The following is a 15,916-nucleotide window of genomic DNA, read 5'->3' as shown; positions in this document are numbered from 1 at the left end:
CCTCTGCCCCTGGGTTCAAGGGATTCTCCTGCCTCAGCCTCCCTAGTAACTGGGATTACAGGCACCTCCCACCACACCTGGCTAAGTTTTGTATTTTTAGTAGAGTCAGGGTTTCACCATGTTGGCCAGGCTGGTCTTGAACTCCTGACCTCAAGTAATCTGCCTGTGTTGGCCTCCCAAAGTGCTGGGATTACAGACGTGAGTCACTGCACCTGGCCTCAAGTTTAGATCTTCAGCGCTCATTGTGGTTACTAGATTCTGAATGTGATACGAGAATTATGAAGTAATTTTTAGAATAGCAAAGCATAAAAGTTGGATCTTGAAAATTCCCCATTTATATAAAAATGAGATTTATCATATTTGTGCGGCTGCAGTGTCATATTTAAGTACTCCTGTCATTTTGAATACTAATTTTTCTTTCTTGCTGTCCTTTTACAGACCAGTAGCTTTAATTTTGCTGTAACGTGCTCACATATATTTCTCCTGATGTTTATTTGATATTAAAGGTGGTAAAATTATTTTGGTTTCTTTAATTTCATTAAAGAAGTAGAGAACTGGTTTTAAAAAAAATACTGGTGTAGAGCAATTTGGGAAAATTGGAACTCATTTGAAATTACAGGATTTAAAATATTAAAGTAAATATTTAAAATATACTTTTAATTTGCTTACATGTGGATTATAAGCCAGTATTATCTTAATGAACACTTTACAATTACTTTAAGAGACAAATATATAAATAAATAACTGAAGGCAGCATGTAATAAATTGGTACAAAGCTTTTGGGTGAGAGATCATACTGTAGGGATGGGGCATTTAAGATAGGTTTTGGTATGAAATGAGAGCTTTGAGGTTAGGGAAACCACAGCAGGTCGTATTTGGGAGGGGAATATCTGGTTGTATAGTTCAGGTGAATAGTGATGGGCTTTTGTGGCACACAGGCCATATAGAGCTTTCTTCTTGCCCCAGTACACTCAGTTACCTGATTTCATTGTAAAAGGTTAGAAATTTGTTTCATCCCTGGCTTGTGGGTAGTAGATCGATGGTTTAGAAGAGAATTTTTTTTCATCAAAACTGATCATGCATTGACTCTTCCTCTGCAACTAACTAGCTTTGGGATATGGGGCACATTCTTCCCTTACTTCCGTTTTCCTCGTCTGAGAGAGGGGTTGATGACCACCAACTCTGTGGCACTTAAATGAAATAATGCATACCAACTGTCTAGCATGAAGCCTGATGGACAGTAAACATACAGCAAGTGTTCCCACAGTAATATTTGCATTTTGATGTGGAGACTTTTTAAATATTGGGCTGAGCAATTAAAATTAAATAAGCCAGATAATACAAATGAAGTATTTTTTTCTTCAAGTAGTAGAATCATCAAAGCTGTGATTAAAGATAATTCTTGCATTGGGAACAAGGTGGGTTAGAGGGAAAAAAAAATCAGCTACAGACAGATATCAGTTAAAAGGCTATTGCTATTACAGTAGCTGTAGCTTTGTAGCTTGAAGTAAGAACCAGAAGGAAGTAGTAGCAGGAGAAATAAAAAGGAGTGGACACATTGAGGAGGCTGTTCAGAGGGGAAATGTATAGGACTTAGGAGCTAATAGTAGAGAGATGATCAGGAAAAATAAGTATTAAAGTGAAATTTTAGACTTACATCAAAATGATTAGGGTAATGTTGATGCACATTACATGGGCAGTGAAGAGGCAGCTTCCAGGCTTTCATCCCTTAAGGTGTAGGTAGTGATAAAACATTTGGGTAGAATTTTTCAGCAGTGATGGAAAGCTTTGAAAAACAAAATGGAAGATGCGGATTTGGGAATTACCTCCCTAGAAGCAGGAGGAGATGGCATCATCAAGGGAGAGGAGTATAGAGAGGCGTTATGAAAAACAGACTTTAGGTATATAGTGTGATTTTTATTCATTATATAATGAAAGAAAAGGTAGTAGTGTCACTGAAAATAATAATTATTTTAGCATTAACTCTCATTCTGATAGAATGCTTATTTTAACAATAAGTTATTTTTTTTCTTTCATGGTTAAAACAATATAGGTGATGAAACAACATCTCAGGTAAGGGGTTGACTACACTTGGCTTTTTACCTTAAAAGAAGAACACATTTGTGATTTTGGTGTTATTTAAAACTAATGTCTGATTCTGTACCAAAATGGTGAAGTATATATAGTTTATTCTCCTTTGCCACCCAGGGATTCTTTGAAAGCACTGCATTTCCAAAAGAGAAGGTTTAGAGAAGTTCTAGAGTAACTGCTAAATGGAGAACTATCAAATGAGAACCATACATATTAGTTCTGTTTTGTAAAGGGGAGGGTGAAAAGTGAATTTAAGTCTATAAAAATGAATTATATGTAATTCTCTAAATTCCAGATATCAGATCCCATGATTTCTAGGCCTGCCAGTTCACTTAAATGGCATTAACCATTATTTTTTTTAAATTATTGATGTTTGGATTCAACATTTCCTTTTAGGTGTTTCAAAATCTTGAGTGCTAATGGTGAGGCAAAAGTGTTCAGACCAAGGGACCGTGATGATATTGTAAAAACTGTGATTGAACCGATGGCATCAGAAGGCTTGAGAACCATATGTCTTGCATTCAGAGATTTTCCAGCAGGAGAACCAGAACCAGAGTGGGATAATGAAAATGATATTGTCACCGGCCTTACATGCATTGCTGTTGTGGGGATTGAAGATCCTGTGAGACCTGAGGTGGTGAAACATTCTGTGTTCTGCATGTGCAGAATCTCGTAACTATAGAGGACCTAGGCCTTAATTGTAACCAGTTTTCTAGTAAAATTCTTGGTGTTTGTGATTTTTTTTTTTTTTGCTGTGTGAACCCAAGATAAGTGAAATAATAGTACCTACGGTGCCATATGCTAGCTTTTTAAGTGAAATAATAGTACCTACGGTGCCATATGCTAGCTTTTGTGGTTTTTAAAGACAGCCTGTCTTTGGGATTCTATGTGTTCATAGCACCATAACCTAGCACAGTGCCTTAAAGTGGGTAGAATTTTCAGTTATTATTTATCTTAAATATAGGTGCCATTAAGTTATTTGTTTTCAGTCTCTAGCCTAGCATTGTCTAGTAGAGCTTTCTGTGATAATAGAAATGTTCTGTATATTGTTCAGTACAGTAGCCACTCGCCATGTGTGACTACTGACGTCTAGTTTTCAGTGGGTAGTGCAACTGAAAGACAGGATTTTAAAATTTTATTTAATTCAAATTAAAATATCTTGCTAGTAGTTGTCATATTGGATGGCGTGCAGCTCTAGACTGATTTCACTCTTTAATTTTTTTTTTTTTTTTTGCTATTTGGTTTTTCATGTTTTTTAAGTTTGTTGAACAACTACTGTGTGCCAGGCACTATCTTAAGGTACTTGAGACTTAAGAGTTTTGAGATCTGATCCCTGGCCTCAAAGAAGTTACTGTCTTATGTGGAACGAACCAAACACATGATTATTGCAACCCAGTATATTAGTACCTTGCTGGGTATATACAGAGCATGTTATATGAGCAGGGAACACGAGTTCCCAACTTACCCTAATAGCATCTTTTTATTGAGTTCTCACTGTGTGCCATATACTTAAGCCACATGCTTTACATGTAATTTTTTTAAATGTCTAACTTTGTGAGGTATGCATACTATTACTCTTACTTGGCAGATTTTTAAAAATCGAGAATGTATAGAGTGTTAGTACACCTAGTGTGTTAAAATACCAGCTTTGTCTAAAACACAGGTGCTTAAAAGACTACTGTGCTGTATTAACCACTGGAGGGGTCAGGTAAGACTTCCTAGAGGTTAATTACCTAATCTGATTCTTAAGGAGGAAGTATTATCTAAACCAAGAAAGAGAGTGAGCAGTTAAGTATGTCTTGAGCAAAGAAGCAACATAAATAACAGCACTAGCAGGAAACCACTGTTGTTCAGTGACTTTATCAGCTAATTGATTCAAAACCTAATATGTAGCACTCTTCTAGGAACTGGAAATACTGCAGTGACCAGAATAGTCTTGAGATGTATATTCTAGAGGAAGAAGACAGCTAAGTAGGTAGAATGATAGATACATGGACACCGTGTCAAGTGAAAATGAATTTTGGGAGGAATAAGACTTGGTGCCTGTTCTCATAGGCCTTATATTCTGGGTGGCAGGATGGCATATCGGGGGGATGATATTAAATAAGACAATTACTAGTGTAAAAGGGCTATATATAAAAGATATGCACAGTGTAATGAAATAAAGTAATGGAGGGAGACTGCATTAGGAATTTCTGAGGATATAGCATTTGAGATGCAATCTGATGGTTCACAGTGGGTCTGCCATGTAAATAGCTGCAAGGAGAGCATTCCAAGCAAAATGAGAAATGCAAGTGAAAGTGAGAAAAGTATTTAGCTATTTTAAAGGTGGAAAGGAGGCCAGTGTGGCTGTAAGTGTAAAGAAGAAAGGGGAGACGAGATGATCTCTGGCCTTACTGGGCTGTGAGGGCTCTGAATTTTCTGAAATTCAGGCTGGGAAGTGAAATGATTTATGTTGTTAAAATACTATTTTGGTTACTGTGTAAGACAGGGATTAGAGATGAAGAAGAGTAGAAGCAGGGAAGTTAATGAGAGTATTGCAGTGATCCCAGGCAAGAGATGATTATGGCTTGGCCTACAGTTGTGGCATAGGAGATGGAAAGAAAGGAACGATTTCAAAGTGAGTGGAGATAGAACCAGTAGGAAGTAATATATTGGGTTTGGATAGTCCATTTTTGACATTGTTGAGGTGTCTGAGACATCCAAATGTATGTCAAGCATTTGGACCTCAGAGTCTGAAAGTGGGCTAGTCTGAAGAAATCACTGATGAAACGAAAGATCTTTTAGAGAAAGTGTGTAGCTAGGGAAGAAGGCTTTTACGACTAAGAGGTTGCCACAATTAGAAGTCTTATAAAGGAGATGGAACCAGTCTCTAACTTGTATAACTTGGTGGCTGGTAGAGGGTTACCAATGTAATAAGAGAATCAGAAACAGCAGCCTGTTGAAAGATCAAGATAAATTTGGTTTCGGTATTTGTAATTTCAAATACTTATAAAATAGCCAGGTGGGTAATATTTGCCATTTGGTCACAGGAGAATCATTCAGAGGTTGTTTTTTTGTTTTGTCTTGTTTTTGTTTTTTTTTAGGAAGAGGTCTTCCTATGTTGCCCAGGCTGTAGTACAGTGGCTTTTCACAGGCAGGAGATCATGGTGCACTGCAGTCTCAAACTCCTGGCCTCAAGCAGCCTCCCACCTCAGCCTCCTGGATAGCTGTAATTACAGGCACGCACCACTGTGCCTGGCTTTTCAAAGTTCTATACATTGACTTATGGTTTAAACTTTAACATTAAATCAGAATATCTGCAACTTTCATTCTTTGGAAGACAAATCAGTCTATTATCATGCTCTTGGCATGCAGTTGATGGAGAGTTTTATCTTTTTAAAGCATGTAAATGGCACTTGTTTCTCAGTATCACAAAATGAGATGGGTATTTATATACTAAATTGAGACGATGTCATATGAAACAGCTTTCTCTGAGTTTCTCTATTTTGTACAGTGCAGTTCTGGTGGAGGGATTCTTGAATAATTAGATGTCTAGAACAAATCCAGTTTTTATTGCATATGTATAAGTACTTGGCCTTGCTTTAGTTTCTTAAATGTAAAAGTAGAGATAGTTTGTGAGTTTTAAGCTGGAAGCATCTGATGATTAGTAGGCAGTTAATAAATGTTAGTGTGCCTTTCTTATGTATTATTTGCCACATAGTTTTAACCTGAGACCAATTTCTCCCTTTTACTCATTGTTTCCCTGTCCAGATGATCCTGGGATACTACCTAATCAAGGACTGCTTAGATATAAAAATTTAAGATAGATTTTATCTCAAATGAGATAACAGGAGATACATACATGTATAAAACAAGTGTTTTTAGTGTCAAATATATATATATATATATATATTTTTTTTTTTTTTTTTTTTTTTTAATAATTTCAGCAGGCCCTGTCCTTTTGCTCATCACTCTGGCACTAGGACCTAAGCACAGTGCCTGGCATTCAGTAAATATTAGTTTGAGTAAATGCATGTGATGTCGCCCTCCAATTATTTGAATCACTAAGAGTTGACTGGGTAGAGGAAAATAACTTTTATGATGTAAATCTTAAAACTTATAGATAAATATGTATTTAAATTGCAATTAATTACATTGCATACATGTTTTAAAACATGGTACCCTGGGCCAGGCATGGTGACTCACACCTATAATCCCATTACTTTGGGAGACTGAGGCAGACGGATCGCCTGAGCTCAGGAGTTCACCTGGGCAACATGGTGAAACCCCATCTCTACTAAAAATACAAAAAATTAGCCGTGCATGGTGGCATGCACCTGTGGTCCCAACTACTCAGGAGGCTGAGGTGGGAGGATCACTTGAGCCTGGGAGGCAGAGGTTGCAGTGAATCAGCATTGTACCACTGCACTTTATCCTGGGTGACGGAGTGAGACCCATCTTGGGGGGGAAAAAAAAAGGTACCTTGTCTGGAATGTGCACCCCTTAGAAAATGTCCCCTTGCTATTATCCCAAAGATATTTAATTCAGCAGTTCAGTAAATACTAAACTCCAGTCACATGCCTGGTGCTTATTTGTTAAATAAACAAAAGGCATACTAGATATTGATGATGCAAAGATAAGGTAAAGGTCCTGCCTTCAAGAAGCTCATTGAAGATTCAGGTAAACAATAACTATAGTATGACTTGATGACCTGTAATAGAGGTATGTATAAGATGAAGGTGCAGTTTTGTCTATGTAGACCAAGAAAGCTCCAGATAAGTTAGATTTACACTGGATTTAGGATAGACTTCACAAACAGGTAGACTGCAGTCCAAAGTTAGCCTTCAGTCAGATTATCTTTGTTGGGGGAGGGGAGGTTAGAAACATTAAGTATGAAGAGATTTTGCACAAATCTGTGTTTCTTCCTTTTGCAATTACAGGTTCTGTTAACATTGGGCTCTCATTCCATCATGGCAGAAATAGGCTGGAGCTAAATAGCTCTTTCATTAGGCATTTGTCTTGGGGGTTTGTCATTTTCAGCATATTTTCTTCGTGTATGTTACCTCCATGATCCTGTAGGCATTTTAATTTGCAACCCCTGCTCCAGTAGGATCCGTGTGGATTTTCTGGTTATAGAAAAGCAGGAAAAGATTTTCTAGGTGAAAGGAACTGTAGTAGTACAGGCACAAACAGTGATTCTGTTACACTGAGAACTTTGTGATTTGTGATAACAGCTGAGGAATCATCGTGTATTTTAAGAAAGGGAGTATTTCTGTTTAAAAAAATAAACTCTACCATCAAGTATATCATATGTTTTAAAGGGGGAACAAACTTTAATTGGCAGGGTACCAATTAAAAAGCCATTGAAGTAAGTTGGGCAGCAAGCAGCAGAGACATGATGCAGGGCAAATTTGAGGTAGAATCCACGGGACTTACTGGCTTCTAAGGATGTAGGATAAGAGAACTGAAAGAAGAAGTACAGGTGACTCTTAGGTTTCTGCTAGATAGGTAAAGGAAACATGGTTTTGCTTTTAGACACCTGAATCGATACCCACTTTTCGGGTGGAACTATGAATCCTCTTACAGCAAGGTAGGGGCAGGATGTGGATTCTAAAGTCATTAGAATATGATGGAATTAGATGGAAATTGAAGGTATGGGAGTAGGTAAGGTAACACTTAAAAGATACAGATTGTGAGCCACCCTTAGCCCTAAACAAAAGAATACCAACATTTTACTCGGGTGTAATCTGGGTAGTAAAACCAGAAAGGTAGAAAACCAACCAGAAAAGAATTGCCTAATGGTTGCCAGGGGGAAAGCGTGCTTTAAAAAGCCTTCTGTAAATAAATCCTGCAAACAAATTAGTAGATGACAACTGAAAACGAAGCCTGAGCTAAGTCTGGCAGTGGAATTGGAAAGAGGTTATTGAAAATAGTGCAAGAAATATTGAGTATTGGAAATGAAATCAATCATGAAGTCATTGTATCATTGTCATCATTTGGGGGACTATAAAATAATGCAGTTGTGTGCAGTGAAATGTTTTTCCCTCTAAAAATACCAATTTAACTTTGTAAATTTTTTTTATGTAAACCAGGTGCCAGATGCAATTAAAAAGTGTCAGAGGGCTGGAATTACTGTGCGAATGGTCACTGGTGATAATATTAATACTGCTCGGGCCATTGCTACCAAATGTGGTATTTTACATCCTGGGGAAGATTTTCTGTGCCTAGAAGGTAAAGATTTTAACAGAAGAATACGAAATGAAAAAGGAGAGGTAAAGATTTATTTATTTTTTTTTTGGTTGACAGATGTTTAATATATTAGGAATTTAATTCAACAAACACATATTGAATACGCACTATGTTAGGCACCATGCATGAAATAAATGCAGTCTATACCTTAGGAAGCAAAATACTAGTGTTCTAAGGGATAAAAGAGAGAAGTAATAAATTGGTCCTAAAGGAAGTAAACATTTCTTGCTATGAATGCTATATGAAAGTAGTGGCGATGAATCTAGGCCAATTTCAGAAGTACAGTATGTATAAGGGAGTAATGGGAGATGGGTTGGAAAGGCTGATATGGAGCATATTTTAGGGGACCCCAAACTCTGAACTTCTTATGCTCAATTAAGGAAGTTCTATTTTCATAGGCGGGGGGGGGGGGGGTTAAATTTGGTCTTACAATGATAAATAAAAAACAATGGCTTTTAAACCTGAGTATGCATCAGAGTCACCTAGCAAAATTATTAAAACATAGACTGCTGGGCCTGCCCCACAGTATTCGCTAAGGTAGATCTGGGTCCATGCCCAAGAATTCATGTTTCTAACAAGTTCCCAGGAGTTTCTGATGGTGTTGTTCTGTGGACCACACACTTTGAGAGCTACTGATAAATATGCCAGATAGCTCATTAGGATTTAAGAAACTATGTTTGGGCATATTTTAACTTTGATAAAACATTTATAGATTGAGCAAGAGAGGATAGACAAGATTTGGCCAAAGCTTCGAGTACTTGCAAGATCATCTCCTACTGATAAGCATACACTGGTTAAAGGTAAGTAGATTTTTCAATTATTTCACAATTTCTTAATACAGAAATGTGTTCTGCTTCCTAAAATAGTAATAGGTACTAAATATTCGATTGAGTAATGGATATCATGTTTTAATAAAATCTAAATACATTTCCTTTGATATCTTAGGTAAATTGTGTTCCTAAGTGATTATCTGAAGTGTTTAAGACAGGATATTGCTCTGAATATGCCCTTAGTTTCTGAAGTAGGTTCTCACCCAACATCTAAGCAATTTCCATTTCTATGTTTGTTTAATTATTTATTTTTAACCTTGAGTCTATAAAACCGAATAGTCAGGATATTCTTCAGAATCATCTTATTAAAGAGTAATGTTTTTATAACACAAATATTTACTTGTATTTAAGGTATAATTGACAGCACTGTCTCAGACCAACGCCAGGTTGTAGCCGTAACTGGTGATGGTACAAATGATGGCCCAGCACTAAAGAAAGCAGATGTTGGATTTGCAATGGTAAGAATTTACTCATTTAAATATCCAAACGTAATTTACGGACTGGTTTGTTTGTTTGTTTGTTGACTGAATTACTATGGATTTTAAACACTGTCCCTCAAGATTAGTTTGAGGGATAATTAATAAGCCTAAATTGGTTTATAAGTCTAATTAGTTTATGCATTAGCTTTATTTGATGTCATGAAATCTCACTAGATTGTTTCTTTTGAATAATTTAATAATATTATATGTTGACTTTGTATTCTGTTAATTTTTTAATGTCTGTCATCTTACCTGAACCTTTAACAACCCTTTTACGCAGGACACAGGCTTAGAACAGTTGTATTTAAATTAAAAATATAATTGAGACTTTTCCATTCATCTACTCAATTACTCTTCAGTTATTTAAAAAGTAATTGAATACCATCATTTTATATATAATCTTTTTTGACTGAAAAAAGCCTACCTGTTTTCCCCAAAGTCCTCAATTTAAGTATTTTATTTTCTTTGAGTTTCATTTTATTTTTGGAAAATACTGGTTCATAATCACAATTCTCAGATCCAGAACTATCAGGAAACTGAAATTTTTAACCTAAATTTTGCAGCAGACTCATTTGATTGCAAAATTTGTTCTGAACTGATGTGAGGCTGTTATTTGTCCTACTTAGTGTGAATATTCATAGCCATTGTAGAGATTTTAATGTGGTTTTTATGGGGTGCTAAGCTCTTTTGGGAAAATTGAGATACAAGGTTATGTGTCTCATTATCTTTCCAAACTATGAGAGACTGAATTCTGAATCACAATCTGGCCCTAAGGTTTTCAGATGAGAGATTGTTTTTGTGTACAAATGTTTATTTGCATAATTTGTCCCCCTGATATTTTGCTGCTAAAATAGAAATTTAGAAGATCTACCATGGTGGCAGCCTTTCAACAGGAGTGAGAGAGATGGGGAAAGGAAATTATGGGTAAATTTTCCTCAATCAAAAGCAGTGAATCCAAAGATCCCCCACCCTACCCCATCCCAAATTTAAATAGTTGGCAGCTGCATTGGTAGGAGCTTCTGAAGACATGTGAAGCATAGCTGAAGAGGTCTATGGAATAATTAAGTGCTCTTACTTTTGCTCTAGGCAAACAGGCTCGTTCCCTTTAGGAACATAGGATCACTCACTGCTGCTCTTGAGCATTTAGCAGGATTTTTATTGCTATTTACATTCTGACAGCTGACCAGAAAGGCATTTATGTAAAATGAATTTTAAAATAAAAAAAGCTTTCTTCCCAAAACTTGAATGTAAGGACAATGGGCTTTAAGTAAATACAGGTAAATGTAATCAAACAAAAACACAGTACACTGGCTGGTTGGTTAGTGTTTTTTAAGCTCTTTACGGTTTTAGGCCCAGTTTTACCACTTTTTTTTTTTTTTTTTCTTTTTAAATGATAACGTGAAAAGTCTGAATTTAGTTCAAAAACAGACTGGCCATGATGTCTCATGCCTGTAATCCCAACACTTTGGGAGGCTGAAGCGGTCAGGAGTTCAAGAACAGCCTGGCCAACATGGCAAAACTCCATCTCTACTAAAAAAAAAAAAAAAAAAAAAAAAATTCGCTGGGTGTGGTGGTCATACCTGTAATCCCAGATGCTTAAAAGGCTGAGGCATGAGAATCGCTTGAACCCAGGAGGCACAGGCTGCAGTGAGCCAAGATGACACCACTGCACTCCAGCCTAGGTGACAGAGCAAGGCTCTGTCTCAAATAAATAAATTTAGTTCAAAAACATAGAGAAACTATAAGTGCTTGGTAGCTTGGACTTGAAACTACTCTTGTTTAAGCTTGAATTTACTTTGGTTTTGCATTTGTTCAGTTAAAACTTAAAGATAAACGTCTTGTCTTAGAGGTTTTTTTTTAGTTACAAGAAATCGCTGTTGATAATTTCTTTCTAAATGTATCTCTTATTTTTCAGGCAGATATAGCATTTTGGGGCATACGTTCTTGATTTGTTGATCTGTAGATAAAGTGTATGTTCTGCTTGTCCATTTGGCCCTTTTTATCCATGGATTATGCATCTGCAGAATCAACCAACTGTAGATTGAAAATATTCAGAACAAAAATATGGATGGTTGCGTCTGTAGTGAACATGTACAGACTTTTTCTTATATTCCCTAAATAATACAGTATAACAATTACCTGCATAGCAAGTTTTGGTCAAAGGAGAGAATCTTTGTCACATATTATTCTTGCCAAAAATTAGTTAACCGTGTATTGCTATCATCAAGGACTGAATGTCATGGTGTAATCCGATAATCAAATACATCTATGGTAGTAAAACCTAAAGTAATTAAAATACTTTTATTTTAAACTTTATTTGGATTAATGCGGGACTCCAAATATTAAGAGACTGTTCAGTATTCCAGTCCAGAAACATTAGAAGTGAAGAGTTGCTGTTTCCTAAAAATTCACAGCACGTGGAAATAATCACAGGATAGTGACAAGTTTTTCAGGAAGAAGTCCTTGACTCTGCCTGTTAAGACTGGAAAAGGTTTTCTGTAAGAGATGCCAGTTTAGCTGAGGGAAGGATAGGAACCAAGAGGCCCTCGTTCATCAGCGAATTATGTACAAGTTGTTCACTCTAACTAGAAGAGGTTGTGGTACTGTAATGAGATACGAAGCTAGAAGAATTCACAGGGTGCCACATTAAAAAGGCCTTGAATGCCAAGATAAGGATTTTTTTTCTCTTATCCTGTAGATGAACATTTGACAAGCCTACTTCTGATGAAGTAAGTTTAGAGACGTACTATGCGATATCATATAACTCCTAGAAGCTCATTTTTTAAAAGCACTTTAACCTTTTGTGATTGAAAGTTTTCCAGAGTTGTTTCATCTTAGAACTAGATTTTATTTGAATGCTAATTAGCACCATAGAGTTACTTTTAGAAATTTTAAGGATTTTGAGCAAGGGAATGGTGAGATTTGCATTTGTATAATATAGGTATGATGAGAATCAAGAAATCCCATTGAGTTTAAGTGTGTTAAATATGTGGGACATTGACCAGGTGTGGTGGCTCATGCCTGTAATCCCAGCACTTTGGGAGGCCAAGGAGGGTGGATCTCTTGAGGTCGGGAGTTTGAGACCAGTCTGGCCAACATGGTAAAACCCTGTCTCTACTAAAAATACAAAATAGTGGGTGTGGTGGTGTGCGCCTGTAATCTCAGCTACTTGGGAGACTGAGGCAAGAGAGTGGCATGAACCCGGAAGGCGGAGCTTGCAGTGAGCCGAGATGGCGCCACTGCACTCCAGCCTGGACAACAGAGTGAGACTCTGTCTCAAAAAAAAAAAAAAAATAAGTGGGACATTAAAAGTAAAATACTCACAATGGGAGCTGGAGACTAAGATTCTAAAATAAGATTGTTTCTTCATTGAGTATTTTGAGAAAGGTTTCATCTGAACTTCTTGTTTATCAAAACAATGTATGCATAACATTTAAAAGGTCAGGTAGTTCTGTAAGACTTAATACCAAGTCCCCTACCACATACCAAATTTTTGGCCCCTGAAGGAAAACAGTTTTAGCTGCTTCTATTCCTTAGTTATGTACCTTTATATCTCTAAATCACATGATTCTGGTGCTTTTTGATTGTTTTAATATAAGGCTTTAACTACTGACTTTCATTAATGAAGATGAGGACTTTGTGCTTTTACAGGCACGTAGACCACATTCACCCCGTATACCTTCATGCTTACTACCTATCCCATCATCTGCCAGCAGAGTTATATCATAATTTAGGTTCGATCAACATTCAGTCCTTACTGTGACTGTAAATGCTGTTTCAACCTGATCTATGTGGTCTACTGTAATTACTTTTCCTTCCTTACACAGCTTTTTATGTTCCCTATAATTTGTTGTCTTTTTTACTTTATTTTAATTTTTATTTGGTTTGTTTGAATTGTTTTGGCTTAGTTTTTCTATGTACTTAACTCTAATTCATCCCCAAATTATCTGTTCCATATATCGGAAACCTTTAGCATTCTTACCAGTTTTGGTTTCTAAGGGATAACGTCTCAACATCTTTCAACGTGCTTTAATCTGCACTTGCTGTTTGCTGGCCTTGCTGCACAGCTGTCTTCTTGGTCTCCATACCTGAGGATTTTCTTTATCTCTCATTTGTGTTGGATCATGTACTTCACGAATTCAGTTGCATCATCATCTTTGGTTTACTCCCTTATCTGGTGGAGTCATCTCCTCCAGCTGCTTCTTGAGAAAAGGTTTTAGTCCATTTTGTATTGCGATAACAGAGTATCTAAGACTTAGTATTTCATGAACAATAAAAGTGTCTTTGACTTGAGGTTCTGGAGGTGAGTAAATCCAAGAACCAGGGTGCCAGCATCTGGTGAGGGCCTTCATGCTGCATCATGTCATGGGAGAAGGGCAAGAGAACATTGCAGGTGAGCACTAAAGCAAGAGAGGGTCAAACTCACCTTTATAATGAATTCACTCTTGATAATGAAACCACTCCCAAGATAATGGCATTAATCCATACATGACGTCAGAGCCTTCATCATGATATCACCTCTGAGTTTCCATGTCTGCACTTTGCTGATTGAAGATTACATTTCCAACACATGAATTTGGGGAATACTTTCAGCCCGTAGCAGGGTTCATGAGGTTTTAGCTTTTTGATAATTTTTTAGCGAATCCTACTCCCTTCTAATTACTGCCTTATCTCTCTGCAAAGATAACCAGTATCCTGAAGATTATTCCTTTTGCCTGTTTTTGAACTTCGTACAGAAGAATCATACATTATGTGTTGAGTTCATCTTCTTTATTCAGCATTATGTTTGTGAGATCATTTATGTTAATATAGTTGTAGTTCACTCATTTTATTAATCTACAATTTATTAATTGCCCCATTCTCTTGTTGATAACATTGTTACTAGTTTGAAGGTTCTAAATGCGTCTTCAGTAGACTTTCAAAAGATCTTCCTTTTTTTATTGCTACCTTCACCCCTACTTCCAGTGCCATGTAAATCTACCAAGTCTGAAGCTGTGCAGGAGGGTTCTGTGATCGGGGGGAAAGGGGGCTACTTCTACTTTCTCTACCTGTGGATTACGATTCAGCTTTCTTGTGTCTGCTGAGTTACTTAGCATTTGGCTGTCTGCTTTCAGTGTTTTTTTTTTTTTTTTTTTTTTTTTTTTTTGGTAGAATCTCCTTTTCCTCTAACTTTGTCTTCATAGAGTTTGTTGGCTTTTTATTAATATATACCTTTTTGTGTGGCTTTTGGAAGGAACTTGGGTAATGTCTTTGTTCATTCCTCCATTTTTAGCCCAACTTGAACCTTATTTTTAATACTTCATTCTTTGTTTGATTTCTGCTAAACCAGAATGTCTTTTCTAGTAATATCTTAGAATAACTCTGTTACCTTCTTTTAATGTAAATTTAAGTCAATATTTATTAGGTATAGTTGTCAACTTTTGTTTATTAATTGTGTATTTTTTGACTATTTGAAAGTTAAAACATTTAGTCTAATTCACAAAATTTTTTTAACAGGGTATTGCTGGAACTGATGTAGCTAAAGAAGCGTCCGATATTATTCTCACAGATGACAACTTTACAAGCATTGTTAAAGCGGTTATGTGGGGACGAAATGTGTACGACAGCATCTCAAAATTCCTTCAGTTCCAACTTACTGTTAATGTAGTAGCAGTGATTGTTGCTTTTACGGGCGCCTGTATTACCCAAGTAGGTGATTTGTCTATTAAAACTTGTTTCCTTTAAATAAAAGTACATAAAATGCCTTTTTAAAAATACATTAAGCTGAAGCTTAATGTTTTAGGTTAGTTAATATAAAAATATAATCCTGTTCTGTTTCTCAAGTTTTTAAACCCTAAAGGCTTCCTGAGAGTTGCTGAGTCCCTGAGTAGTTGTGAATGTCTATTAGGAAACATATCTTTTCTAGGACTCACCGCTTAAGGCTGTGCAGATGCTGTGGGTAAACCTCATAATGGATACGCTCGCTTCCCTGGCTCTGGCAACGGAACCACCCACTGAGTCTCTCTTGCTTCGGAAACCTTATGGTAGAAATAAGCCTCTCATCTCACGTACAATGATGAAGAATATTTTGGGTCATGCATTCTATCAACTTGTAGTAGTCTTTACACTCTTATTTGCTGGTAAGAATTCAGTGTCTAATAAATAAAGCTTCAGTTAATTGTTTCTTTTCCAAGCTAATCATCCAAGATGTTATAATGTTATAAATTTTCAAGAGCCTAAGTTCTATTCCTGACTTCCCGTTTATCTTTAATTTCTTCTTCTGTATCAGTGAGTGCTGAGTAAATT

The 15,916-nt window shown here is 36.5% G+C and overlaps 1 protein-coding gene across 9 annotated transcripts in view; it reads left to right on the top strand.

The window, feature by feature from the left end:
* ATP2B1 (ATPase plasma membrane Ca2+ transporting 1) overlaps nt 1-15,916 on the top strand; it is a 117,986-nt gene that overhangs the window by 86,572 nt on the left and 15,498 nt on the right. For all 9 annotated transcript variants that reach the window (XM_009181409.3, XM_021922749.2, XM_031650657.1 and 6 more), the window contains 6 exons: nt 2,488-2,725; nt 8,166-8,345; nt 9,035-9,122; nt 9,504-9,610; nt 15,128-15,319; nt 15,537-15,750. In XM_009181409.3, the coding sequence (XP_009179673.1) occupies nt 2,488-2,725; nt 8,166-8,345; nt 9,035-9,122; nt 9,504-9,610; nt 15,128-15,319; nt 15,537-15,750 (1,019 nt within the window). The remainder of the gene's footprint in view (nt 1-2,487; nt 2,726-8,165; nt 8,346-9,034; nt 9,123-9,503; nt 9,611-15,127; nt 15,320-15,536; nt 15,751-15,916) is intronic.

This window comes from Papio anubis, chromosome 9 (genome assembly GCF_008728515.1).
Source record: "Papio anubis isolate 15944 chromosome 9, Panubis1.0, whole genome shotgun sequence".
NCBI lineage: Eukaryota > Metazoa > Chordata > Mammalia > Primates > Cercopithecidae > Papio > Papio anubis.
The sequence above is the reverse complement of the archived record's forward strand: the minus strand, read 5'-3'. Positions and strand labels throughout refer to the sequence as shown.